At 45.4% G+C, this 26,337-nt stretch overlaps 1 protein-coding gene across 1 annotated transcript in view; it reads right to left on the reverse strand.

Moving 5' to 3' along the window:
* Nucleotides 1–3,726: 3,726 nt before the first annotated feature.
* TTC12 (tetratricopeptide repeat domain 12) overlaps nucleotides 3,727–26,337 on the reverse strand; it is a 168,561-nt gene continuing 145,950 nt past the window's right edge. Inside the window, exon 22 of the mRNA XM_073585303.1 lies at nucleotides 3,727–4,041. Within this exon, the coding sequence (XP_073441404.1) occupies nucleotides 3,972–4,041 (70 nt within the window). The 3' untranslated portion in view covers nucleotides 3,727–3,971. The remainder of the gene's footprint in view (nucleotides 4,042–26,337) is intronic.

The following is a 26,337-nucleotide window of genomic DNA, read 5'->3' on the forward strand; positions in this document are numbered from 1 at the left end:
TGTGAACACTGTCACACTACGATAGATAGATAATAGATCTATAAATGAATAAAACGAGTTGAGTAAATATTACACTCCATGCCTCTCTTTATCAGCGTTCGGTACATGCACATAATTTACCTAATATAATTCTTTTCACACTGGTGATTAGTTGTCTGTGTTTTATAATCATAATTTTCCTGATGTATTGGAACATGACAGATAATCGGGATAATCTTCATGCTCTGACTCCCAGTGAATTTATGGTGGGCTTGTGTTAAGGCACAGCAGCCAATCCAGGGAGGCAGAGCTACAAAGGGAGGGAAAGAACTGCAGCCTGAGCCAATGATGAGGAAGGAGGCGTGTCTAAGACTACCGCAGACTTCCTGTAGACATTGTAGCTGAGTGTTAGAAGTCGCTGATCACAGTAAAGCATACAAGCGGCAAGATCAGAAGAAACTATAGCAGGCAGCCGCCTTCTGTAGGTAGTAGCTTACATCATTTTTTAACTTATTACTGGATAGTTGATTTTGCATTAGTTCTGAGACCTGGGAAGGTAAATACTGCTTCCCTTTTTGCTGTGTTAATTCTTGAATTTTTGGAGGATTTTTTATTCCTTTTTTTTATTAAGGGTTTTGCTTTTAATTTCAGGAGAGAAGCCACAAATAGTTTTGGAAAGAAGCATTTTATCCTTACTGAGGACAGATCTGTAGACATATTTGAGCAGTTATTGAGACAGAATGATCAGTACAAGATGAAGTGGCAAATAGGTGGAAGAAAAAGCATTTTGTTCCTCCCTGGAGACCGATTTTAGAATTTTGTGAGGCGGAAGGATCACTGCAGGACAGAAGAGACAAATAAGTGGGGAAAGAAGCATTTTATCCCTCACTGAAGACAGATATGTAGACCTATTTCGGCAGCTTTTGAGATTGAATGGTTAGTGCAGGAAGTAGTAAATACGTGGAGAAAGAAACATACTTTCTATAATAAGATATGTAACAAGGTTTCTTATCTTCACTTGTACAGGTTATGAGAAAAAAAATTATTAAATGTGTATTTACCATTTAAGAGACACCTGATGTTGAGAAGAAGGATCAGACATGCTGCTATAATTGGGGCCAGACACAGTGACTGGAATATGTTTACAAAGTGATAATTTTGTAAGTTTAGGATACCATCTCAGTTATCTGCCCCCATATACACAGAACATATTTCATCTGCATATTTCATCGACCTGGAATTCCAATTGTATATAGTGCACAGAATATGAATGTGCCAATGTATTATGTGATACAGTGCAGGACAATATTGGAGCATTGGAATATGATTTAGGAAGTGTATAGCAATCAGTTACTAATATATGAATCAATTGGAACAAAGGTTGCTTAGCAACAGCAGAGAAGCCGTAGAAGGGAAGTATCTGATAACGACTGGAGAAAATAAATACAAACTAGTGGTGGCTGTCACATATAGGGAGGGAAGAACGTTTCGTTATTAATCTACAGCATAGGCTTCCTTATAAATAATAAACATGTAAAAGAGCTTAATGCTAAACTGTACTAGAGGTTCCATCTGGAAATATTAACTATTTATTGACTTGATTTCGTCTTCATCCCTCATGAATGCTATACAATAGTAACATACATGTTTATCTATCTATCTATATATATATATACACACACATATATTGTAAGGAGGCAGCTGGACAAGTTGTGGATGGGAGGTATGTGCTCCCGAGATGTCAAGTCTCGGTGATGTAGGATCCGGAGAAGTAGGCTCCAGCACACTTAGTGCTGAGAGGTATTTTAATGGGCCCGGATTATGGGTCCAAGTTTTACGAGCAGCTGAAAGAGCTGGTGGGGTCAGCTGCTCACGTACCTCCAGTCCAGGTCTTGGAAAGTTTGATCTTAAGGAAGCATGGGCTGCCTCACTTTTTCTGTGTATTTTACAAGCTGAAGAGGTCTTGCATGTGCTGCTCAGACCCTGTCGGAGTCTGAGAGGAAAAGACTCATGTTTCACGGGTGAGCCGCATATATAATAAACCAGTGAAGATCTTAAAGAGACATTGCTCCCGTGTCTACCTCCGAACTCAGCTGAGTGAGCCAGTCTACTACAATACATATATACATATACACAGTGAAGAAATACAGGCAGATGCCTAGCCATCATGCAATACTATCAGGGAGGCGTCTGATTGGCTCCAAATGTATTGTGCAGCAGGACAATAACCCTAAACATCCAGCCAATGTCATTACGAACTATCTTCAGAGCAAGGAGTCCTGGAAAAGATTATACGGCCCCACAGGTAATGCCACTTTCATTCAAAATAAGCTCTGGAGGAAGATTCTCTGGCAGATCTATGTCCGGCTGTAGCATGGCTCTAGTTGGTACTTGTCTGCTGTGCCCTGGCACATTAAATGAAAGTGGGGGTCTTGGCGGGTGGTGGACTTTTACTGTGCAGGCCGCGTGTAACTGATGTTGCTGGTTTGCCAGGACCAGATGTGTCACAGTTCAATGAGGGACACCACCATACAAAATATACTCTTTGTGCAAGAATAACTCAGTATGAACTACATACAGTAGACAGAAGGCATTTATCTTCAAGGACATTTCTTTAACAACAAGAGACAGCATCACACACATCTTCCCTGGAAACACTCCATCTTTCTTAGTTACTTCTAATCTTTGCACAGCCCAGCACACTATCTTGGGAGCTTCCATTTTCCTCTGTGAGGACCACAATGGTGGAGGTGTAACTCTACGGTATCTCACAGCTACTCTCAGTTCCTAGCTGACTAATGAGGACCCCACGCAGTGGGGTTCATCTGTACGACTCCTCAATCACACTTACAAAGTCCAGTCCACATGAATCATAGACTCCATATATGTATTCTCTTCCTATTTCATCCCTTTAATTTGATCTTCCATTATCTCTCTGAGAAAAGACTTCTTACCGTACTGATAGAATATCGGGGCCTGAGGCCGGAAGCCTTTCTTTCACTCTCTCTGTCTCTACACCATTTCTGTACTGCTGCCTACTTCTGTGCTATCTCTTCTGTTCCAGGCTCTTATTATCTGCTCAGGCAGTTCCTCCCTTGCTATATTGACACCCACTGCATGCACCACTGCTCACACTAGACCTGAGGTTTTTTCTCTGCAATCTCTGGGCTGTTTCTACCTCAATACCAGGAAACTGTGTCTCATTGCCTTTCCCACTCTGGGCTAGTCCTAAACTTGACTCAAACTGTCTCTGTTACCGATCTGTTGCTGGGCATAACACAACATCATCACCAACACAGATCACTACACATACAAACATTATCAATGAATATCACTATTCACGTTACACAATACAAAAAAACTTGTTTCCTCAAGGCGGAACATGGGCAACATGTCCATCTCCTTACATTGCCTATAGATCTTATCAGCTCATTTATAAAAACAAATGTGGATTTCTTTGGAATAAGACATCGGATTACAGATAAAAAGATGAATAAAATGGTATCTTGATATGACCTACTGTACATGTCCATGTAGACAGATTAGGAGGGTTGATCCTATTGACAGATGCCCTTTATTGTTTTGCATGGTGGGGCAAATATCAGGGAGATACTTACAGTGCAGATCAACCAGAAGTAATATTTGATTCCCAGGTGGCTTTATGGTACAATGATCATAACTTATACAAGTCAATGACCAGCCGTCCAATACATACTCTTCTCAAATACTCAAAATAAAGACATCATATTATCAAAACTTGTATTTATTGGTTTTATAATTGCCTCCAAATGCTTGTACATTGCTATAAAATAACAGTATAATAATAAATACATATAAACGATACACAAAACGTGATCCTTTAAAAAATATTGACACCTAAGGGGACATTTTTTTTTCCTTAAATGCAAATTCTTTGGGCGAAAAATCGTTTTTGCAATTGGGCTTGATCAACAGGGGACAACACTGCTGCGAATACACAGATGTCCTGGATATTATTTTATATATTTCATGCAAGAATTCAGTATCTCAATTCCGTGAAGTTCCCGAAGTTGCATCATGAATCTAAAAAAAAGTACAAAGAAAGAATGACAGACGTCAATACATGGATGCCTGGGGTTCTCTGTAGCTACACATGGTCACATAGAATCCAAGTCCACCTGTCTGGATGATTGACAGCTAAGAGGTAATTGCTCCTAAAAATGCAAACTATGATTAAAATGGAGAAACATTTCATTATGCATTAAATTTACTTTGCTTCTTGTTTTTATGTTTTAGATTTATTTATTATAAGTCCTTAAAAGGATCCTGAAAGATTACATGCATTATATTGACAGCATTTCCTACGACTTCAACCACCTGAAGCCTAACTACGGATGACATGCCATCAGTGCAAGCAGCAACTGGGCACCCTGGTAGCATGAATACATGTTATTACATTCCTGCTTACAGAGAAAGTTTTTGGAAAGCTCCTCAAAATCATAGGGTGCCTATAGCCTACTAGATAACGACCTCTTGTCAGATTTCTATGTTTACCTTTTTCTTAATTCCTCATATTTTTCAAAATTCCAAATTAATTTCTATAGTAAAAGGAAATAAATCAAACCGCTTGCAGTTTTTGCACTGACGATTAGATCTTTCGCCTCCTCTATAATGACTGATAATATCTGTATATACAGTGGATAACACAGGATCCATCATTCACAATAGCTGATGTCATAGCTCACCTCCTCCCCCTCCTATACAATGACTGATAATATCTCTATATACAGTAGATAACTCAGGATCCACAGTTCCCAGGAGGTGATGTCACAGCTCACCTCCTCTTCTTCCTCCTGTACAATGACTGGTAATACCTTTATATACAGTAGATAACACCGGATCCACAGTTCCCAGTGGGTGATGTCACAGCTCGCCTCCTCTTCCTGTACAATGACTGATAACTCCTCTATATACAGCAGATAACACAGGATCCACCATTCACAATAGGTGATGGCACAGTTCACCTCTTCCTCCTCCTGTACAATGACTATAAACAGTAGATAACACAGGTTGCACAGTTCCCAGTAGGTGATGTCACAGTTCACCTCCACCCCATCTTGTATGTTTACCTTTGATCAGATTAAATAAGGTCTGAGAAAGTATATTGCTGCTTGTACCTATCAGAAAGTAGAGATCTTAAAGAAGCCCTATATCCTCTTAATATATTGCAGTCATCATATTATACAGCACTGTGTACTTACAATTGCTCATTTTCCCTTTTTATCAAGTTAATTCTTCTCTTTTCTCTGCTATGAGTAGAATCATGGAGTCTCTTTTCCCTGCACTTTTCGTATTTTTCGGACTATAAAATGCACTTTTTTCCTCCAAAAATGTGAAGATAAATGGGGGGTGCGTCTTATAGTCGGGATGTACTGGCTCTGGCTGTGGTGGGGAGGTGGGGGAGTGGCACTGGCGGAGCAGCGTGTCACAGGAGGCTGAAGCTGGCGCCTGCAGCTAACTCCTGTGCCGCTGCTAAAAGGAGAAAAATATTCACTGCATTCCACACACATGGGTATGGAGGGCAATGAATATTCATATCTCTTTAATAGCGTCTTGGTATGATTGGCCCCCAACCCCGGTCCTAGTATGCATGGTTCCATCCTTATGATTGGCTCCCACCCACTCCCATCCTGGTATGCATGGCCCCATCAGTAAACATAAAAAAAAAATTACATTATGCTTACCTTACCGGCGCTCCCTCGCAGCATCTTGTTCCGATGCCAGCAGCTGCTTTATGCTTGTAAGCAGCACATGGCAGGAACATCATGTGCTGTTCACAAGCAGAGCAGAGCTGCCGGAAAACTCAGTGCTCTGCACACTGGGACTGCGCGTGCATTAGTAGTGCGCAGTGTCAGCCACCGGGTTGGTCACGTGTACCGCTGTAAGGGATTGAGTAGAATTTCCCTTTAATGCTACCTCCCCTTTAAGGAGTTCTAACAGTAATGTGTATTGTATATAATGTATATTTCTTATGATGTTTCAGTACTGCTACACTATGGATGGTGTATTACCTCCTGTTCATTGGTATTGCCACATTATGTGTTACCATGATGTATTATATTATGTTGCATGCCATATTATGTCTTTGTATTTCTGTATAGATTAGGAAGAGTTAGTGCATCCTTTGGGAACATTAGAGGGGGGCACTTGTAGTATATAGTATTCATAGAATGAGTAAGTGTATTTTTGCAAAGGGCCACTAGATGGGGGTACGCTAGTGGGCCTTGTTAGGTGCAGTTGTTAGATAGTTCGGATAAGGGTTAACTGTAGGAGGAGCTGATGTGGGTTAAGTTAGTGTAGGTTGTAGGAATAGTTCAGAGGGGAAAGCATGCCTGAAAAGTCCACAAGGGCTCTAGGCCCAGGACGCTGCAGCAGCTGCGTAACGTTGTGAAGCAGCAGAGAAGCACGGGCACAGGCAGACGGGTGCTGAATAAGAACGGAGCACCCGTGGAAATTGCAGTTTGCAACAGCAGCAGGAGTAGAAAGGAAAGAGTGGTCCAAGAGTCGTGCAGGGAACATAGGATTCACCATGTGGCAGATCTGAAGCCTGGAAGTCTGAGGCAAAGCGGATGAACGGGATCCCCTATGTATTGAGGTCTGACTGGAGTGATGCTGCGGTACCGCCTAGGGCGCTACTACCCCGGAATGTGCATGAGGACGTAGAAAGTAAGCAAGGGAAAGAGCAGGAGGAAGGCTGTGTGAACTGTAATGTAACTGATGTGTCCGGGACCATTGAAGAAGAAAGTAAAACCGTTAATTTGGCATCAGAACTGGTATCTGTGTCCGTTATTTCAACCCTGTGCACTGGAAACAAGTGTGAAGGAGCTGGGTCGCACTGCTGTGGAATCCCTGATGGTGGACCAGCTTCTCAAACATGGACACCGGTAGAAGCTGGTGGTTTTTCTGTGGGAGGAAGTCAGGACGCCAGAGCCCCGGTGTCTTCGGCTACGACTACTGTCCTGGCCCCCTCTTACACTGCTATTTATAAGTCCGGAGTATGATGAAGTCGGTACCAAGGAAGTGCAGTTGGACACGTGGATATCCATGCCCCATGGGTTTGATTGGCAAGAGTTAATACAGTGGAGGGAGGATGAGAGGGAATCCGGGGAGCATCCCCCCAGGGATAGATTACCCCCGCAACCTCCGTGGGTCGGAATGTCAGGACCGGTGGCGCACTTCGGCAGCAAGGCACCGCCGAGCAGTGGCGGTGTTTGGAGGGGGCGTGGTCTGGGTGACGTCACCAAAAACTAAAGGACGGGAGCTCAGAGAGGCCAATACACCAACGAGTTTCAAAGTTGCTCAGACCTTCTCTATCAGGGCAGCTGACCCAGCTGGACCCAGCCATATATATAAGGAGACCTGTGCCCTCCGACTGTGTCCTGGTACTGACTGTGCATTAGAATGAGAATGTATAGCGTCAGAGGTGCAGATAAAGGAAACACCATTAGAGTAAAGAATTTTAAAGATAATAGTTAATATGCTAATTTCCTTTATTTCCAATTGGACATCAATGAGCCGGAGCACTGATGAGTAATACCTCATCCTGAATGGACCTACAGTGAAAAGAACTGAATAAAATCATAACGTGTGTTAGATTAAAAAGTTTTTTTATATATATATAAATAATTTTTTCACAATAATAAAATTAAAAAAATATATATGCTACAGTTAAGCATAAACATGTGTGTTTGTGTATATTATACCAGGTAAAAACATGAGACCTGCTGTGAAGGTGAGATGCACTTAAAAGAGATAGGTGGACAGGAATACGTAAAAAGGGAAGATTTACATGTGCATAAAAATGCATAATAATTTGCAAATAACTAAAATACCGGAAAAAAGATCCGTTGATACGATTTTAAAGTGTATTAAATAACATCATGAGAAGGCATGTAACTATCTCGTGGTTAAGGCCTCTGGGGGCTAGACAGTCCAAGGTGAAAATCCACTTGGATTCAACCCGTGACATTTGTTTTACATAGTCGCCGCTTCTGATGTTTTTGCGGACGGTTTGAATGCCGCAAAAATATACACCTTTTGTCGATTTGTGATGATAGTCCCTGAAGTACCTGGAGAGGGGGTGTCCAATGAAACCCTTCTTAATGTTATTGAGATGCTCCTTGACCCTTGCAATTGCTATGCAAGTGGGGGCTGGTCCCACAGTACACAGTCATCACGTTACCGATGCACACCATTAGCAATTCCTCGTTACTAGTCCACTCTACCTCCTTACAACACGCACTGCTCATTGCTACGTAGCTTTGTTTATTGTGTTAGTATGTGCTTGCTTGGTTACTATAGTTATAGCGCGATGCCTTCTTTCTTTCTTATATTTAGACAGATCAGGCACAGAAGCTGTCTAAGCTCCAGCAGCTTAAGCTTGCACTTATTATTTTTTCAGGAGCGCCAGTGTGTTTACCATTTGGTTTAGAAATTAATATTCACCTCTCTCCATGCCAAGAGAGGTAAATATTCATTTCTCTTAAGTAGCGGCACACGTGACTGCCCGGCAGATGCAGGAAGGCTGTGGCTGACATTGTGCGCGCTACTGAATAGCAATGAGTATTCCGGCAGCTGTGCTCTGCTTGTGAGCAGTGCATGATGTCCCTGCCATGCGCTGCTTTCAAGCATAAAGCAGCTGCTGGCATCGGAACAAGATGCTGCGAGTTAGCACCAGGAAAGTAAGTATAATGTTTTTTTATATATATTTTCTGCATACCTGCATACCAGGATAAGGATGGGGGCCCTGCATACCAGGATAGGGATGGGGCCATGCATACTTGGACAATATGGGGGCCCTGCATTTCAGGATAGGAATGGGACCATGCATTCTAGGATAGGAGTGTGGGTGATCATTCCTGCTAGGACAGGGATGAGGTTACCATGCATGCCTACCAGGGTAGGGATGAGGGGGCCATATGGATCAGGATGGGGATGAGGGGACCATATTCTGTATACCAGGATAGGGGATATTAAGTACAGAATTGACCACATTTTTTGCTTCAATTTTTTTCCTATTTTCCACTTCTAAAACCTAGGTGCGTCTTATGGTCCGGTGGATCTTATAGTCTGAAAAATACGGTATCATTCCCCTCCTCAACTCCTGCCCCAGCTGCTCTCTCCTCCCCTCTGCCATAGACTTTTGCTTTGACTCATAACTTGTGCATAGAAAACTGACCTCCTGTTTCTACATAGAGCTTAGAAGGATTCAGCTAGTCTGTTTTACTCACGTGATGTCATAGGCCTAATAGAAAAGATTTGGGTAGAAAGGCAAAATGAGCAATTGTAAGTACACAGTGCTATATAATATGATGACTGCAATATACACTGCTCAAAAAAATAAAGGGAACCCTTAAACAACAGAATATAATTCCAAGTAAATCAAACTTCTGTGAAATCAAACTGTCCATTTAGGAAGCAACACTTATTGACAATCAATATCACATGCTGTTGTGCAAATGGAATAGACAACAGATGGAAATTATTGGCAATTATCAAGACTAGAGTTGAGCGACTTTTGTTTTTTTAGGGTCGAGTTTCGTTTCATGAAACCCGACTTTTCCAAAAGTCGGGTCGAGCAAAATCGGCCGACTATAGGGAAAAGTCGGGGTTCCGACCGAAACACGAAACCCAATGTAAGTCAATGGGGAATTAAAGACGGCAGTGAGAGGAGGACAGGAAACACACCTACAGTGCCCATTTGAATGCCAAAAGCATCAATTCTTATTACTTAAGCTTGTCAACCTTAATTTACTTCATAATACTAGTTACGCACTGAAAAATGGGGGTTATTTGGCTACACTTGTGTGGGGGTAGGACTGGCTCCAGGTTTTCGTGGGCCCAGGGCCAAAGAGCGCCCCTTTAACACATACCACAGCTCATGATGCTCCGATACGGCAGAGAAATAGCAGTATAGGACAATGAAAAATACTTCACTTCTTACATCTCATGACTGATATCCATTTTAAATTCTCCAATACCTCCAAAAACGGACAGTATATAACTCCATACAGTATTATGGCCAGCGCTTAGTGCACTATACAGAGTAATGAGACCCATATATTTCTCCATATGGAATCATTGATCCCATATAATGTTTCAAACCGTATATGATGAGCTCCACATAATGCTATAGTATATGTTGGTCCCAATGGATGAAGCTCCACTGTCTTATGGGCCCAAATAATGCTCCATATATAATGGGCCCCATTTCTACTACTCTAGTGTATAATGGGCCGTGTAAATGCTGCTCCAGTGTCTGATGTCCACCTTTGGAATGCTCCAGTGTATGGTGGGCCCCATATATCATTCACCAGAGTATAGTGCTCCCCAAAAATTGCTGTCCCAACATTGAAAACAATGAAATAAGTCTCCTTGCTAGGGAATCCCAGCACTACTCTGAACTCCTTGTCGTCCCCATCTTCCATCTCACTGCACTTGGCTGTTTAGGCCCTCCCACAGGCAGAGAAACTTTTGCGTACTATGCGGTGTCCTGTGCCAGTGCCATCGTCCATGAGTATGCCCCCCCAACCTGCTCAAGGAACCTGCACTTTCATCTGCACCTTCCTCTTTGTCACTGTGTAAGCTGGTATAGTATGTGGGAAGGGGAACCTGAGTTTCCTGTGGGTCAGATTCTAGCAGTGTAGAGTGCGAGGGGAATGTAGTGGTCTGGGTCAATGTACCAGCAGCATCATCCAGCAGTGGCTGGGCCTCAGTGCACTTGTGGTGTCCCCAAGATTACGGTCGCCACTGTGGCATTACCTTCCTCCTAGGGAGTGTGTTGTCAAGCTTGGGAGCAGCGAAGGATCTCTCTAGTGGTGAAACCAACACCCAACACATTTCCCACTCCAGGATAGCAGGGAGACCTCTGAACCTGACTGCTGAGGAGCTGCTCTCTGTGGTCGGGAGGAGGTAAGTTAGGGCACTCTGTGCAGGGAAGGGGAAGTGTGTGGATGTGAGAAGGGGAGCTGGAGGATGAGCAGAGTTAAGGCTCACTCCTAGCTGGAGCGCATGGTCCCGATTCCGGTCTCGGAGTTTGTAGGGACACTGACATTCCTGCAGCAGAAACCGGGGGAAGTAGCAGCTATAAATGCTCTGTACCCAACTAAGGCTCGGAGGCCCCAGCATCAACGTGTGGGAGCCAGAAGGAAAAGGCTACAGCTGTCTGCCATACAAGTAAAGTCTGAGGAACATCTGTTAGACAGGAGGCGCTTCAGTGAACCACGGTCCTGTGAGTGCTTCCCCCACAAGTGCTAGAAAGGAGACGTTCAGGAAGGTACATGTTGGCGGAGTGTTGGAAGGGAGCTTTCTACTTTGGTCCCGGAGGTTGACTGAGGTCCTGACCCGGAGGACACAGCACGGAGGCAGGCATCTGTGTAACCTGCAGACTGTGAGTAAAGCTTTGGAACTGCACATTCTGGTGTCCTACAGTTATTCCAGCACCGCTACATCTGAGTACCAGCACCTACACCGCCTGTGCCTTTCCCCCATCACTACATCTACACTTCCCTGGGACTCCAGCTCTACCTGTGGGGAGCTTCACCATCTTTGCTGCACAACACCATCAGTCCCAGAGGATCTGCATGCAGCGTCGGCCTAACATCTATGTTGCCGAACACCACAGGTGGCATCAAACTATCTATATAAACTCTTTACCATTATACCACGCCATTTACATGGGCGCCCAGGGCCACCGTCCGGGTCACCGCTGCTGTGACATATCCCACTGACACCGGCCCGGTACCGAGTACCCCACAGCCCTGGGAGGGCGACCCATATGCCGACTGCTGATCGGGCGGCATTATTCCCACGAACCTCCAAACAGCGTCCATGAAGGCAAGGTTTTTGGTTTACGGGGCAGTATGATTACAAAGCTGAACCTTAAAGGAATGTCCAAAAGGGCACCACCAGGAGTGGAGCCTGTGGCTTAATTGGACTCCACCCGGGAAACCACAACCATGCCACCTAAAGAAAAGATGCACACTTTGAAAGCTGTGTCGATTCAGTGTGTGGTGTGGTATGTGTGTTTGTAGTTGTGCTAGCGATTTCTCAGCTTTATTCCGTTAGCAACCGAGACTCCGGCATGCCCCCGCAGTACGCGTCAAGCTTACTAGAGGGATAAGCGAGGCTCTGGCACGTGAGATCGAGCAATAACAGGTCTAGCATTCCCATACATGTCCAGGGCTGCATGCACGCTACACTGAAAGGACCAGCTTTTGTCGCTTACAGGTGCAGATAACTTGCTGAACTCCTTTAGTGATGGGGATCTGGGATTCAGATTATTCCCCGCGAACAAACGATCATTTCCCAGTAAGTTCAGGTCAACCGCAATTCCGGAGTTAGGCCTAACCGTCATTCCTGAAAAAATTGTGTCCAAACCACAGGTGCTGTAGCTTGCTTAACAGCTCGGCAGCCGTTCTCAGGCCCAGTATGGATTCAACAACATTGTAGAAAGTTGATAAAGGGTACCGTTTCACCGGATAACACGTATATATGTAGCCTAGTTTACACATTAAAAATATATGTCTATAGATCAGGAGGCAGACTCCGATGTTCTCAGGCCTAGTATAGATTTGACCAGATTGTACAAAGTTGAGAAAGGGTACTTTATCACTGGATAGCAGGTATATATAGCATAGTTTAAACATGTAAAATCTCCGTGTTCTCAGTATGGATTACACAGCAATCTAAAAAGTGGAAAAAAGGAAATGCATTTGAGGCGTACACAACTATATACTTTTGGTGTTATTTTTAAATCTTCATATATATTTCTGTCTCAGTAATACAGTCCAGCCTCTCCACAATAGGAAATGAGATGCATACAATTACTGACATAAAGGCTAGTGATTGCAGAAATCTAGGAATTACTATTCACGGGAAAAACTTCCGTCACAATTCTCATAGGCGATGCTGACCCTCAAATAATTTGTGTGTTGAGACTGTGAAAGCATTTTTTTGTGAATAAAGTCTTGCTGTATCGCACTTCCGTTGATTTCATCACTGTAAGGCCTCTTTCACACATCAGTTTTGAAAGAGTTTTTTGTAAAACCGGATCCGGCGAAATGCAATGCCGGATCCAGTTTTTCCCCATTGACTTGCATTAGCGCCGGATCGCTCCTGATGGCATTGCGTTTCATCCGTTTTTTGCCGGATCTGGCTACTTGTCTCATTCCGGCATCTGGAAAAAACGGCTACTGTAACGTTTTTTGTCTCCAGCGAAAAAGCCGGAAGCGCCGGATCCGACGCTTCCGGCTTTTTGCCACAATGAAAGTCTATGGGCGCCGGAATGCGCCGGATCCAGAAAAAGACGGATCCAGTCACCGGATCCATTTTTTTAAGTCTGTGCATGCTCAGATCCAATTGGCCAGCCCCCAGGAAACAGATATAACCTGCTAGACGGATCCAGCAGAAAAACGGATCCGTTTCTACAGTTCTCCAAAATTTATGCCGGATCCGTTTTTTCTAAAAATAGCCGGATCCTGCCTGATGGCAAAAAACTGATGTGTGAAAGTAGCCTTAATCATCTTAATCAAATTTTTATCACAGGGAGCGATGTAAACATGGTGCTCACTGGCTATCATGATCTGTCACGTAACTCTGGAGTGCAAAAGACAGAAGCCACAGGCCGTAGGCGATTCTATTGGCATGAGAGGGCACATTTTAAAATGTGCGCCGGAATGTCACACGTTTGTGAGTAGGAAAACTGTGAAAGCTGATGATGAACCACCACTGCATGTCATTGTGAGTCGACGTCCATAAGAAATGGAAGCCATTGATCATCTGGAGCTAGAGCCCGGCCAGCAGGACAGGGCATAGCTACATCTTACCCATCATCTTTCAGTTCAATCAATTTGTAGTGGCAATCCCAGTGAAGGATTTGACAGCCCAGACTACACAGCGGAGGAGCAGGGAGAAGTAAACATTGCAAATGCTGGGGCCCTGCCCAAGCAAGGGGGGCACATTTGTGGGCGTCGGTACTGGCACTGGGCCCCTCATAGTACGGCGGTGTGTCTGACGGCGGGTGTGCACCACCACCATCAGAGACACTTGATTGCACTATGAGGGACCCTGTGCCAGTGCCCGCGCCCAAGAGTCGGCCTACCCACCTGTCCAGGGCAACGGCACTTGCACGGTTTCATGCGCTAGGTGGTGACCCCGGGGGGGGCAGCCCAGTTAGGGCGGTTTACAAAGTGGCATATGTTGATGTGGGACATTCAGCTGCTGCAAAAGGCGAAATAGGTCAAGTTCGCGGAATAGGAGGAGGACCAAAGCAAGCCATTTTTCTGGCAACCTATGTGTCATCAAGGGAAGGTGGGACAAAATCCTTGGAAGCCCATGCATGGTTCATTTTAATGAAGGATAGATCATCCACATTTTGGGTTGACAGACGGGTCCTTTTTCTGTCAGGATTGATCCAGCTGCACTGAAGATTCTTTCCGATAGCACACTTGCAGCTGGGCAAGTGAGCTCCTGTAAACATATTGTGCCAATTCAGGCCAGGTGTACAGTTTAGCGGCCCAATAGTCAAAGGGGAATGACCTGTGCGGGAGAACATCGATATGGGAGGAAAAGCAGTTTGTAACCAACTGCTGTCTCTTGTCACTTTCCATCGATGCAGTATTACCAGTTATGTGAGCGGTACTGGAAAAATCAGTCCACAACATTGTCATGAAACCCCTGTCTCCAATGCCACTTCTGCTGTGTGCACCACGAACACATCTGCCAAGCTGCCCCCGGCCCGTATGGCTTGTGTGAGAACCATCACCACTGCTGTGTGCTGGGAATGCCTCAACCAACCAGTTTACCAGAGTTGCTTGTTTATTAGCCAATATTAGGTCAAGTGTTGTGAGTTCATTTTCCCCTTCATTACTGAGGCCCGAGGAACTCCCTCTTCTGGTAAAGAAAGGTAGTGAGCCTGATTGTCAAACACCTGAGGCTGATGATGATGACTGGCTGAGTGGAGTTACGGACTGGATATAAGGCTGCCGACGCCCTTCTGCCCTGCGGGTGATTTCTCTGTGGGATCCTTGGAGACCAGTCTGAATTCCTGCTCCTCCAAAGCTAAGTTTCCTGCTCGGCCTTTTGCTTTTGTGCTTTGACTTTGTTTTTGCTTTGTTTTTCTGGATTTCTGCCATTCCCTGCTGGGGTGTGATAAATTCATTTAGCTCTGTCTTCTGAAAATACCTGAGTGCTGATTCAGTTTTTGAAGCCTAGCTGCTTCAGGGCCTTTTTCATATCAGCTGGTTGGCTTATGTCTTTGATAGGGTTTTGGCAGATTGCAGACAGCAGCCTTCCTGTCCTTTTCTATCTAGGTAGTTTTGGGGCCCCGTCTTTGCTCAGTCTATCTTTCTGTCTGTGTTAGTATTTTCATCTTGCTTCACCGTCATTATATGTTGGGGGCTGCCTATTGCTTTGGGGTCTGCTCTGGGGCAGTTTAGATTTTGCCTTTCTTTCTTTAGGCCTATGTATTTCTCCGGCTGTGATCGAGGGGTCTAGGGCATCGTAGGAACCCCCCACGGCTACTGCTAGTTGTGTTGATAGGTTCAGGGGTCTGCAATCTGATAGTTGCCAACTTCTCTGGTTTTCTGGACTTAGCTTGTATTTCTGCTTTTGCCTCCTACGGTGACACATTCATAACAGAATCACCCGCCTAACCGCAGATTCTAGGGTACTCAATAGCAGGAAACAATTGTAAAAAAAAAAAAAAAAGTGTGTATATTTTTTCCTCTATATCTCTGAGGCCGTAGGGGGAATTTTTTTTTTTCTCTCAGTGGAGATAAAGCAATTGTCTGATCGTGTGGAGCAGCTCGCTGCGGAAGTGCGGGGAATTTCCGCCTACCTTGCTCATTCACATGCTGCTGAACCAAAGATTCCTACACCTGATGTATTTTTTGGGGATCGGTCTAAATTTTTGAATTTCAAAAAATAATTGTAAATTATTTTTTGCCTTGAAGCCTAACTCGTCAGGGAAATTGTCATCTCTTTGCTGCGTGGCGATCCCCAGGATTGGGCGTTTTCTTTGAAACCAGATGATCCTATTCTGACTAATGTGAACGCATTCTTTCAAGCTTTGGGGTTGTTGTATGACGAACCTAATGCCATTGATCAGGCTGAAAAGACCCTGCTGGCATTGAGCCAGGGTCGTGATTCTGCAGAATTGTACTGTCAAAAATTCCGAAAGTGGGCAGTACTTACTACCTGGAATGATAATGCCTTGGCTGCTCTCTTTCGGAAGGGGTTGTCAGAAGCCGTAAAAGATACTATGGTGGGATTTCCTGTTCCTTCTTGTCTTGACGATTCTATGTCATTAGCCATTCAGGTTGATCGGCGTTTGCGCGAACGCAAAGCTGCACGAGAGGTGTTGCCACCTGTTGAACAAATGTCTGAACCTATGCAATGTGATAGAGTTTTTTCCAGAGAGCAGCGTCAGGAGTTCAGAAGGTGTAATAAGTTGTGTTTTTTCTGTGGAGATGCCTCGCATATTATTTCTGTCTGTCCCAAACGAGAGAAATGCTTTGCACACACGTTTTCTGTTGGGGGTGTTCAACCTAAGTTTCTTCTGGCTATTACTCTGATCTGCTCCCTGTCCACATTTTCCGACAAGGCTTTTGTGGATTCGGGAGCAGCCCTAAACCTAATGGACCTGGATTTTGCTAAACGTTGTGGATTTCCAATGACACCTCTGCAGACGCCTATCCCTTTGAGGGGAATTGATGCTACTCCTTTGGCTAAAAATAAACCCCAGTTTTGGACCCAGGTGATAATGCGGGTCGCCCCAGACCATCAAGAAAATTGCAGATTTCTGGTGTTGCATATTCTGCATGATACTATTGTTCTGGGGTTTCCCAGGTTACAGATTCATAATCCAGTTTTGGATTGGAAATCTGTGTCTGTGGTGAGTTGGGGTTGTCGGTGTGCCCTTAGTGAGGCTCCGGTGTTTTCCACCTCTCCTCAGTCGCATGATGTTCCTGATTATTTGGCGGACTTTTATGATGTATTTAGTGAGAATGAGTCTGCGTCTCTGCCTCCTCATAGGAGTTATGACTGTGCAATTGAACTGAGCCCGGGGTGTAAATTTCCCAAGGGTCGGCTCTTCAATTTATCTGTACCCGAGCACGAGGCTATGCGATCCTATATTAAGGAGACATTGGAGAAGGGTCATATTAGACCATTCTCGTCACCCTTAGGTGCCGGTTTTTTTTTTGTAGCCAAAAAGGATGGATCATTAAGACCTTGTATTGATTATCATGCCCTCAACAAAATTACTGTTAAATATCAGTATCCGTTACCCCTGATTTTTGATCTATTCTCCAGAGTTAAAGGTGCTTGCTGGTTTACCAAGCTTGACCTCAGGGGGGCATATAATCTTAATCGCATTAAGCATGGGGATGAATGGAAGACGGCGTTTAATACTCCGGAGGGACATTTTGAGTACCTGGTGATGCCTTTTGGGCTCACTAATGCCCCTTCTGTCTTCCAGTGCTTCATGAACGATATTTTCCGAGATTTTGTAAATAAATTTTTGATTATCTTTCTGGATGATATTTTGATCTTCTCCAAGGATTGGGATTCTCATGTGGAACATATTCGGACTGTGTTCCGGATCTTGAGGGAGAATTCCCTGTATGTCAAGGGATCTAAATGCCTTTTTGGAGTACAGAGGATTTCTTTTTTGGGATTTATTTTGTCCCCATCAACTATTGAAATGGACCCGGCCAAGGTACAGGCCATTCACGAATGGGTTCAGCCCACTTCTTTGAAGGCCCTCCAGAAGTTTTTGGGTTTTGCTAATTTTTATCGGAAATTTATAGCAAAATTTTCTAGTATTGCCAAGCCATTGACTGATTTGACTGAAAAGGGTGCTGATGTGTTAAATTGGTCTCCAGAGGCTGTTTCTTCCTTTCAGGAGCTGAAGCGAAGATTCACCTCTGCCCCGGTTTTGCGGCAACCTGATGTCTCACTTCCATTCCAGGTAGAGGTGGATGCTTCTGAGTTTGGTGCAGGAGCTGTTTTGTCCCAAAAGGATCCTGTAACATCTAAAATGAATCCCTGTGCTTTCTTTTCCCGAAAGTTCTCTCCATCTGAACGTAACTATGATGTGGGGAATAGGGAACTGTTGGCCATGAAATGGGCATTTGAGGAGTGGAGACATTGGTTGGAGGGAGCTAAGCATCAAGTCGTGGTCCTCACTGACCACAAGAATTTGATTTACCTAGAGTCGGCTAAGCGCTTGAACCCTAGACAGGCTAGGTGGGCCTTGTTTTTTACACGTTTTGATTTTGTGGTTTCTTTTCTTCCTGGAACAAAGAATGTCAAGGCAGACACCCTCTCTAGGAGCTTCCTTGCTGATTCTCCTGTGGTGACCAAGCCTGCTACCATCTTAGGCGAAGGGGTAGTTCTTTCTGCCATCTCGCCCGATTTGAGACGTGCTCTGGAAGAGTTCCAGGAGGACAAACCTGAGTGTTGTCCCAGTGGAAAGTTGTATGTTCCTGACCAGTGGAAGAAGAGGGTGATGTCTGAAGTTCATTGCTCTGCTTTGGCTGGTCATCCAGGTATTTTTGGTACTAGAGATCTGGTGAGTCAGTTTTTTTGGTGGCCCTCCTTGTCTCGTGATGTCAGGAATTTTGTGCAGTCCTGTGGGACGTGCTCCCGGTCTAAATCGTGTTCTCGCTCTAGTGGATTGTTGATGCCTTTGCCTGTCCCCAAGAGGCCATGGACCCATATTTCAATGGATTTCATCTCTGATATGCCTGTCTCTCAGAGGATGACTGTTATTTGGGTGATTTGTGATAGGTTCTCTAAGATCGTTCATCTTGTACCACTCCCTAAGTTGCCGTCTTCCTCTGAGTTGGTGCCCCTGTTTTTACAACAGGTGGTTCGTTTGCACGGGATTCCTGAGAACATTGTATCTGACAGAGGAGTCCAGTTTGTGTCTAGATTTTGGAGAACTTTCTGTTACAGGCTGGGAATTCAGTTGTCCTTCCCCTCTGCTTTTCACCCTCAGACCAATGGGCAGACAGAGAACAAACCAGACCTTGGAGTCATATTTGAGATGTTTTATTTCTGCTGATCAGGATGATTGGGTTTCATTTTTGCCCTTGGCCGAATTTGCTTTGAATAATAGAGCTAGTTCTGCCACTTTGATGTCACCTTTTTTTTTGTAACTTTGGGTTTCATCCTCGATTTTCTTCAGGGCAGGTGGAGCCCTCTGCCTGCCCAGGTGTTGACACTGTGGTGGAGAGAATGCACCAGATCTGGGACCAAGTGGTGGATAAGTTATCTCTCTCCCAGGAGAAGGCTCAGCGGTTTTCCAACCAACATAGGACCATTGGTCCCCAGTTTAAGGTTTGTGATATGGTGTGGTTATCATCAAAAAATATTGCTATGAAGGTGGCTTCTCCTAAGTTTAAGCCTAGATTTATTGGACCTTACAAGATTGTGGAGATTGTTAATCCGGTCTCTTTTCGTTTTGCTCTTCCTGTCACATTTAAAATCCATAATGTGTTCCATAAATTTTGTTGAAGAGGTTTGTTGAACCTGTTGTTCCGGGTGTGGCACCTCCAGACCCTGTATTGGTTGAAGGTAACATGGAGTATGAGGTAGAGAAATTACTGGATTCCCGTCTGGCTAGACGGAGACTCCAGTATTTGGTTAAGTGGAAGGGTTATGGTCAGGAGGATAATTCCTGGGTCTCTGCCTCTGATATTCATGCCAAACGATTGGTGCGTGCCTTTCATCGGGCTCACCCTGATCGCCTTGGTGGCGTAGTTGAGGGTTCGGTGACCCTTCCTCAAGGGGGAGGTACTGTTGTGAGTTCATTTTCCCCTTCATTACTGAGGCCCGAGGAACTCCCTCTTCTGGTAAAGAAAGGTAGTGAGCCTGATTGTCAAACACCTGAGGCTGATGATGATGACTGGCTGAGTGGAGTTACGGACTGTATATAAGGCTGCCGATGCCCTTCTGCCCTGCGGGTGATTTCTCTGTGGGATCCTTGGAGACCAGTCTGAATTCCTGCTCCTCCAAAGCCAAGTTTGCTGCTCGGCCTTTTGCTTTTGTGCTTTGACTTTGTTTTTGCTTTGTTTTTCTGGATTTCTGCCATTCCCTGCTGGGGTGTGCTGAATTCATTTAGCTCTGTCTTCTGAAAATACCTGAGTGCTGATTCAGTTTTTGAAGCCTAGCTGCTTCAGGGCCTTTTTCATATCAGCTAGTTGGCTTATGTCTTTGATAGGGTTTTGGCAGATTGCAGACAGCAGCCTTCCTGTCCTTTCCTATCTAGGTAGTTTTGGGGCCCCGTCTTTGCTCAGTCTATCTTTCTGTCTGTGTTAGTATTTTCATCTTGCTTCACCGTCATTATATGTTGGGGGCTGCCTATTGCTTTGGGGTCTGCTCTGGGGCAGTTTAGATTTCCCCTTTCTTTCTTTAGGCCTATGTATTTCTCCGGCTGTGATCGAGGGGTCTAGGGCATCGTAGGAACCCCCCACGGCTACTGCTAGTTGTGTTGATAGGTTCAGGGGTCTGCAATCTGATAGTTGCCAACTTCTCTGGTTTTCTGGACTTAGCTTGTATTTCTGCTTTTGCTTCCTACGGTGACTCATTCATAACAGTCAAGGTTCTCGTGTGGCATGATGTTTTGTAATTTGCCTTTATAGCGTGGATCCAGGATGCTGGCCAACCAGTAGTCGTCATCGTTCATCATTTTGGCAATGCGGGGGTCCCTTTTTAGGATCTGCAAGGCATAATCTGACATGTGGGCCAATGTTCCCGGTGTCAATGATGCACTGCGAGTGCTGGTTGGAGGAGCACTTTCTGGCAAATCCACATCCCTCCAGTCACGCACAAACCCTGTACCAGACCTTGCCACGCCAACATTTTCACTTGCCCCACGAGATGCATCCTCCTCCCCTAAGTAATCATCCCCATCATCATCCTCCTCCTCCTTTTCTTCCTCCATCTCGTCCAGGAGAGGTCCCTGAGCAGACAATGGCTGAATGTCATCAAGGATTCCCTCCTCCTCTTCCTCCTCGTCAACATTGGCTGCAGACGCCTGCTCCTTAAGGTGCGTCAAAGTTTGCATGAGCAGACGCATAAGTGGGATGCTCATGCTTAGGATGGCGTCATCTGCGCTTACCAGCCGTGTGCATTCCTCAAAACACTGAAGGACTTTAAAGAGGTCTTTCAGCTTCGACCACTGCACACCTGTCAACTCCATGTCTGCTCTCAAAGTGCCTGGCCGTATATCCTCCCACAAATGCATTATGGCCTGCCTCTGTTCGCACAGCCGCTCAACCATGTGCAGGGTGGAGTTCCACCTTGTTGCAATGTCGATAATGAGGCGGTGGTTGGGAAGGTGGAGCAATCGCTGCAGCTTCTGCATACGAATGGAGTGTACAGGCACCGGCGGATGTGCGTGCACAGTCTTCGCACCTTCTGGAGCAGGGCTGTTAACTCCGGATAATTGTTGAGGAAGCACTGCACCACCAGGTTCAAGGTGTGAGCCAAGCAAGGTATGTGGCTGAGTTTTGAAAGGGCTATGGCTGCCACAAAATTACGGCCGTTATCACTAACTACCTTGCCTGCCTCAAGATGTATACTGCCCAGCCATGACTCAGTTTGTCGCTGAAAGTACTCGGCCAGCACCTCCGCGGTGTGTCTGTTGCCCAAACACATCATCTGCAACACAGCCTGCTGACGCTTTCCACTAGCTGCTCGATAGGGGGACACCTCGTGTGCAACAGTGGCAGCTGCAGATGGAGTGCTCGTACGACTGCGCTCTGTGGACGAGCTTTCGCTTCTGGAGGAGGAGGAGGAGGAGGGTCGAACGCCTACAGCCAACTGTTTCTATACCGTGGGCTTGGCAGCACTGTCCCACCACCGCTGTCCCCTGTGGACCCTGCATCCACCACATTAACCCGCTGCGCAGTGATGGACACGTAACGGCCCTGGCCATGCCGACTGGACCATGCATCTGTTGTGAGGTGCACCTTTCCACTCACTGACTGCTTGAGTGCATGGACAATGCGGTCTTTCACATGATGGTGGAGGGCTGGGATGGCTTTGCGAGAGAAGAAGTGGCGACTGGGTAGGTCATAGCGTGGTACTGCATAGGCCATGAGTTCGCGGAAAGCTGCGCTTTCCGCCAACCGATAGGGCATGATCTCTAATGCAATGTGGGCGTTCAAACCCAGTGTACGCGGATGAGAGACTGAGTACTTTCTTGACCTACTCATAGTCTTTGGGAGGGTGAGCTGGACTTGAGAGCTGCATATGGTGGAACTAGCGGTGGACAGGGCGGACTGAGAGAGGGTTGATGATGGTGATGGAGTTGATGTTCTTTCTGATGGCCTAGATTCAGTCTTTCGTTGATATAACAGTGGGATTCCCTGACTGCTGTGGCCTTGCAACGACACCTCAACATTTGCTGCTGTGCTAACCGGTGGGCTTACAGTGGGGGAAACAATGTAGCGTTGCTGACTACCTTCTTTGTAATCAGTTGCACATGTGGTACTTGAGGTTTGGTGTTGTGTCCACGCTTGCAAGTGCATGCTGGTTAAATGTCTAAGCATGCAACTGGTATTCAAATTTTTCAGATTTTTCCCTCGGCTAAAGGTCTTTGCGCACTTCTTACAGATAACCTTGGCCTGATCATGAGGATTTTGTTCAAAAAAGTGCCACACTGCACTCTTCCTACTTTGGAAGACATTTTGCGGCCTAGCACGCTGTGCTATTTTGACCATCTGGACAAGCTGTCCAGCAACTCTTTTGATTTTTGGAACCTGTCTTTGGAGTGCTCCGGGCGTGCCAGATAACAGCTGTTGCGATGTCGATGTCTGCTGTGGATGCTTCTCCTCCTCATCTGAACTATTGGAAGCAGCACCCTCTTCCCCCAATGCCAATCTGGGTCAACAACTGGGTCATCCATCACCTCCTCTTCAATGTCATGTGCACCTTCCTCTGTGTCACCGTGTATGGTGGTATAGTATGCGGGAAGTGGCACCTGAGTCTCATCAGGGTCAGAATCTGGCTCATTACACTGCGAGGACAATGTAGTGCTCTGAGTGAATGTACCAGTAGAATCATCTATCAGTGGCTGTGCATCAGTGCACTCCATGTCAGATTCATCTTGGCCTGGGTAATTCACCATTTCACTTGATAACCCAGGCATGGTATGTGAAAACAGCTCCATGGAGTAATCAGTTGTATGGCCTGCGCCATCCTTCAATCTTGGTTAGGGTGAAGGACACAAGGAAAGGTGTGATTCATGAACATGAGCCTCCAATGATGACTCAGTGCTTTTATTTTTTACAACTTCAGAAGAGGAGGTGATAGAGCAGGAGGATGAGTCTGCAATGTAAGCCAAAACTTTTTCCTGAAGCTCTGGCTTTAAAAGTGGTTTGCCAACTCCTAGAAAACTAAGCCTTCGAGGCCTTGTGTAGCCAGATGATGACACAGGCTCAACACCTCCTGCATTCGGTCCTATTTTGCTTTTGCCACTACCATCATATCCACCACCAACACCATCATTACCAGCTGGCAACCCCCGCCCAATTCCACGGCCTCTTCCACCAGCCTTCCTCATTTTTGGTAAAAATGTACACAAAATCCCACAAACTATATAGTAATGTAAAACAAGGTACAAGGTGTATATAGGACAGGGGAGATGTAGAATTTCTGAACACACTTGTGGACACTGTTGGATTGTGTGAGGCCCAGTGAATATCACACCACTATGTCACAGGCTCAATGTCGCAGGTGTGAAAAATGTCACTATAGGACAGGGGAGATGTAGAATTTCTGAACACACTTGTGGACACTGTTGGATTGTGTGAGGCCCAGTGAATATCACACCGCTATGTCACAGGCTCAATGTCGCAGGTGTGAAAAATGTCACTATAGGACAGGGCAGATGTAGAATTTCTGAACACACTTGTGGACACTGTTGGATTGTGTGAGGCCCAGTGAATATCACACCGCTATGTCACAGGCTCAATGTCGCAGGTGTGAAAAATGTCACTATAGGACAGGGCAGATGTAGAATTTCTGAACACACTTGTGGACACTGTTGGATTGTGTGAGGCCCAGTGAATATTTACAGCGATATGTCACAGACTCAATGTCGCAGGTGTGAAAAATGTCACTATAGGACAGGGCAGATGTAGAATTTCTGAACACACTTGTGGACACTGTTGGATTGTGTGAGGCCCAGTGAATATCACACCGCTATGTCACAGGCTCAATGTCGCAGGTGTGAAAAATGTCACTATAGGACAGGGGAGATGTAGAATTTCTGAACACACTTGTGGACACTGTTGGATTGTGTGAGGCCCAGTGAATATCACACCGCTATGTCACAGGCTCAATGTCGCAGGTGTGAAAAATGTCACTATAGGACAGGGCAGATGTAGAATTTCTGAACACACTTGTGGACACTGTTGGATTGTGTGAGGCCCAGTGAATATCACACCGCTATGTCACAGGCTCAATGTCGCAGGTGTGAAAAATGTCACTATAGGACAGGGCAGATGTAGAATTTCTGAACACACTTGTGGACACTGTTGGATTGTGTGAGGCCCAGTGAATATTTACAGTGATATGTCACAGACTCAATGTCGCAGGTGTGAAAAATGTCACTATAGGACAGGGCAGATGTAGAATTTCTGAACACACTTGTGGACACTGTTGGATTGTGTGAGGCCCAGTGAATATCACACCGCTATGTCACAGGCTCAATGTCGCAGGTGTGAAAAATGTCACTATAGGACAGGGCAGATGTAGAATTTCTGAACACACTTGTGGACACTGTTGGATTGTGTGAGGCCCAGTGAATATCACACCGCTATGTCACAGGCTCAATGTCTCAGGTGTGAAAAATGTCACTATAGGACAGGGCAGATGTAGAATTTCTGAACACACTTGTGGACACTGTTGGATTGTGTGAGGCCCAGTGAATATCACACCTCTATGTCACAGGCAGAAATTGGCTAGTGTATGACAAACTACAAGGTGTATATAGAATTGGGCAGAATAGGAATCTCCCTAGAGTGTAGGTCTGTAAGAACGGAACATGTCCTCGACTTATTCTTACAGAGTCACACACAGATAGCTTCACTGTGGCCGTGATAACAGCCGTTACACGGTACTGAGAGAGGAGCGTGCACGTACACCGCTGTCCGGTGTCCGTAAAATTGTCAAGCTCCGTGTTTTTTAAGTATACGGACTGACACATGATGTCTCTCTATAGTTTTGAATGTGATCAAACAGCAAATCTTCTCAACTGTTTGAAAAACAGACAAAACTAGAAGGTGGAGGTCTGTAAGAATGGAACATGTCCTCGACTTATTCTTACAGAGTCACACACAGATAGCTTCAGTGTGGCCGTGATAACAGCTGTTACATGGTACTGAGAGAGGAGCGTGCACGTACACCGCTTTCCGGTGTCCGTAAAATTGTCAAGCTCCGTGTTTTTTAAGTATACGGACTGACACACGCTGTCTCTCTATAGTTTTGAATGTGATAAAACAGCAAATCTACTTAACTGTTTGAAAAACAGACAAAACTAGAAGGTGCAGGTCTGTAAGAACAGAACATGTCCTCGACTTATTCTTACAGATTCACACACAGATAGCTTCACTGTGGCCGTGATAACAGCCGTTACACGGCGGTACTGTGTGAGGAGCGTACACCGCTGTATGGTGTGAAAAAATGCACGCTCAGTACCTCACCAGGACAAAAAAAAAAATTTGGATTGCTTTTAAAAAAGCAGTTTGCAGAGCAGTGGGAAAACAGCATTGCAGCTATCAGGAAGCCTTATAAGGCAGCCTAACAACCAACACAGCTGATCCAGCAAAATATAGCCTCCACTTGCACTGCACAGTAACTGGTGTGTTGTGCAGGAAAAATCGCTAGCAGCAGAAGCAGTTTTTGGTGTCTTCTTCCCTGCCTAATGCTCTCCCTACAGAATCATCAGCAGCAGCAGCTCTCCCTATTCTGAGATCAGCATGAGTAACATGGCGGTCGGCGTGCACGCCCTTTTATACCCCCTGTGACGCCCCCCAAAGCAAGCCAATCACTTGCCTGCCCTTCTCAAAGATGGTGGTGACCACTGCCTATGTCATCACGTTGCCCACAGTGTCCGTGGATCCTGATTGGCTGAAAAAGGGCGGAAAACAAACTTTTGAAACGCGACTTTGGCGCTAAAGTCGCCGAACTCGTGGCCGACCTCACCCTAGGGTCGGGTTTCGTTTCATGAAACCCGACTTTACCAAAAGTCGGCGACTTTTGAAATTTTTCGACCCGTTTCGCTCAACTCTAATCAAGACACAC

This window comes from Dendrobates tinctorius, unplaced genomic scaffold, assembly GCF_039654945.1.
Source record: "Dendrobates tinctorius isolate UK_male_01 unplaced genomic scaffold, ASM3965494v1 ptg000086l, whole genome shotgun sequence".
NCBI classification, from domain to species: domain Eukaryota; kingdom Metazoa; phylum Chordata; class Amphibia; order Anura; family Dendrobatidae; genus Dendrobates; species Dendrobates tinctorius.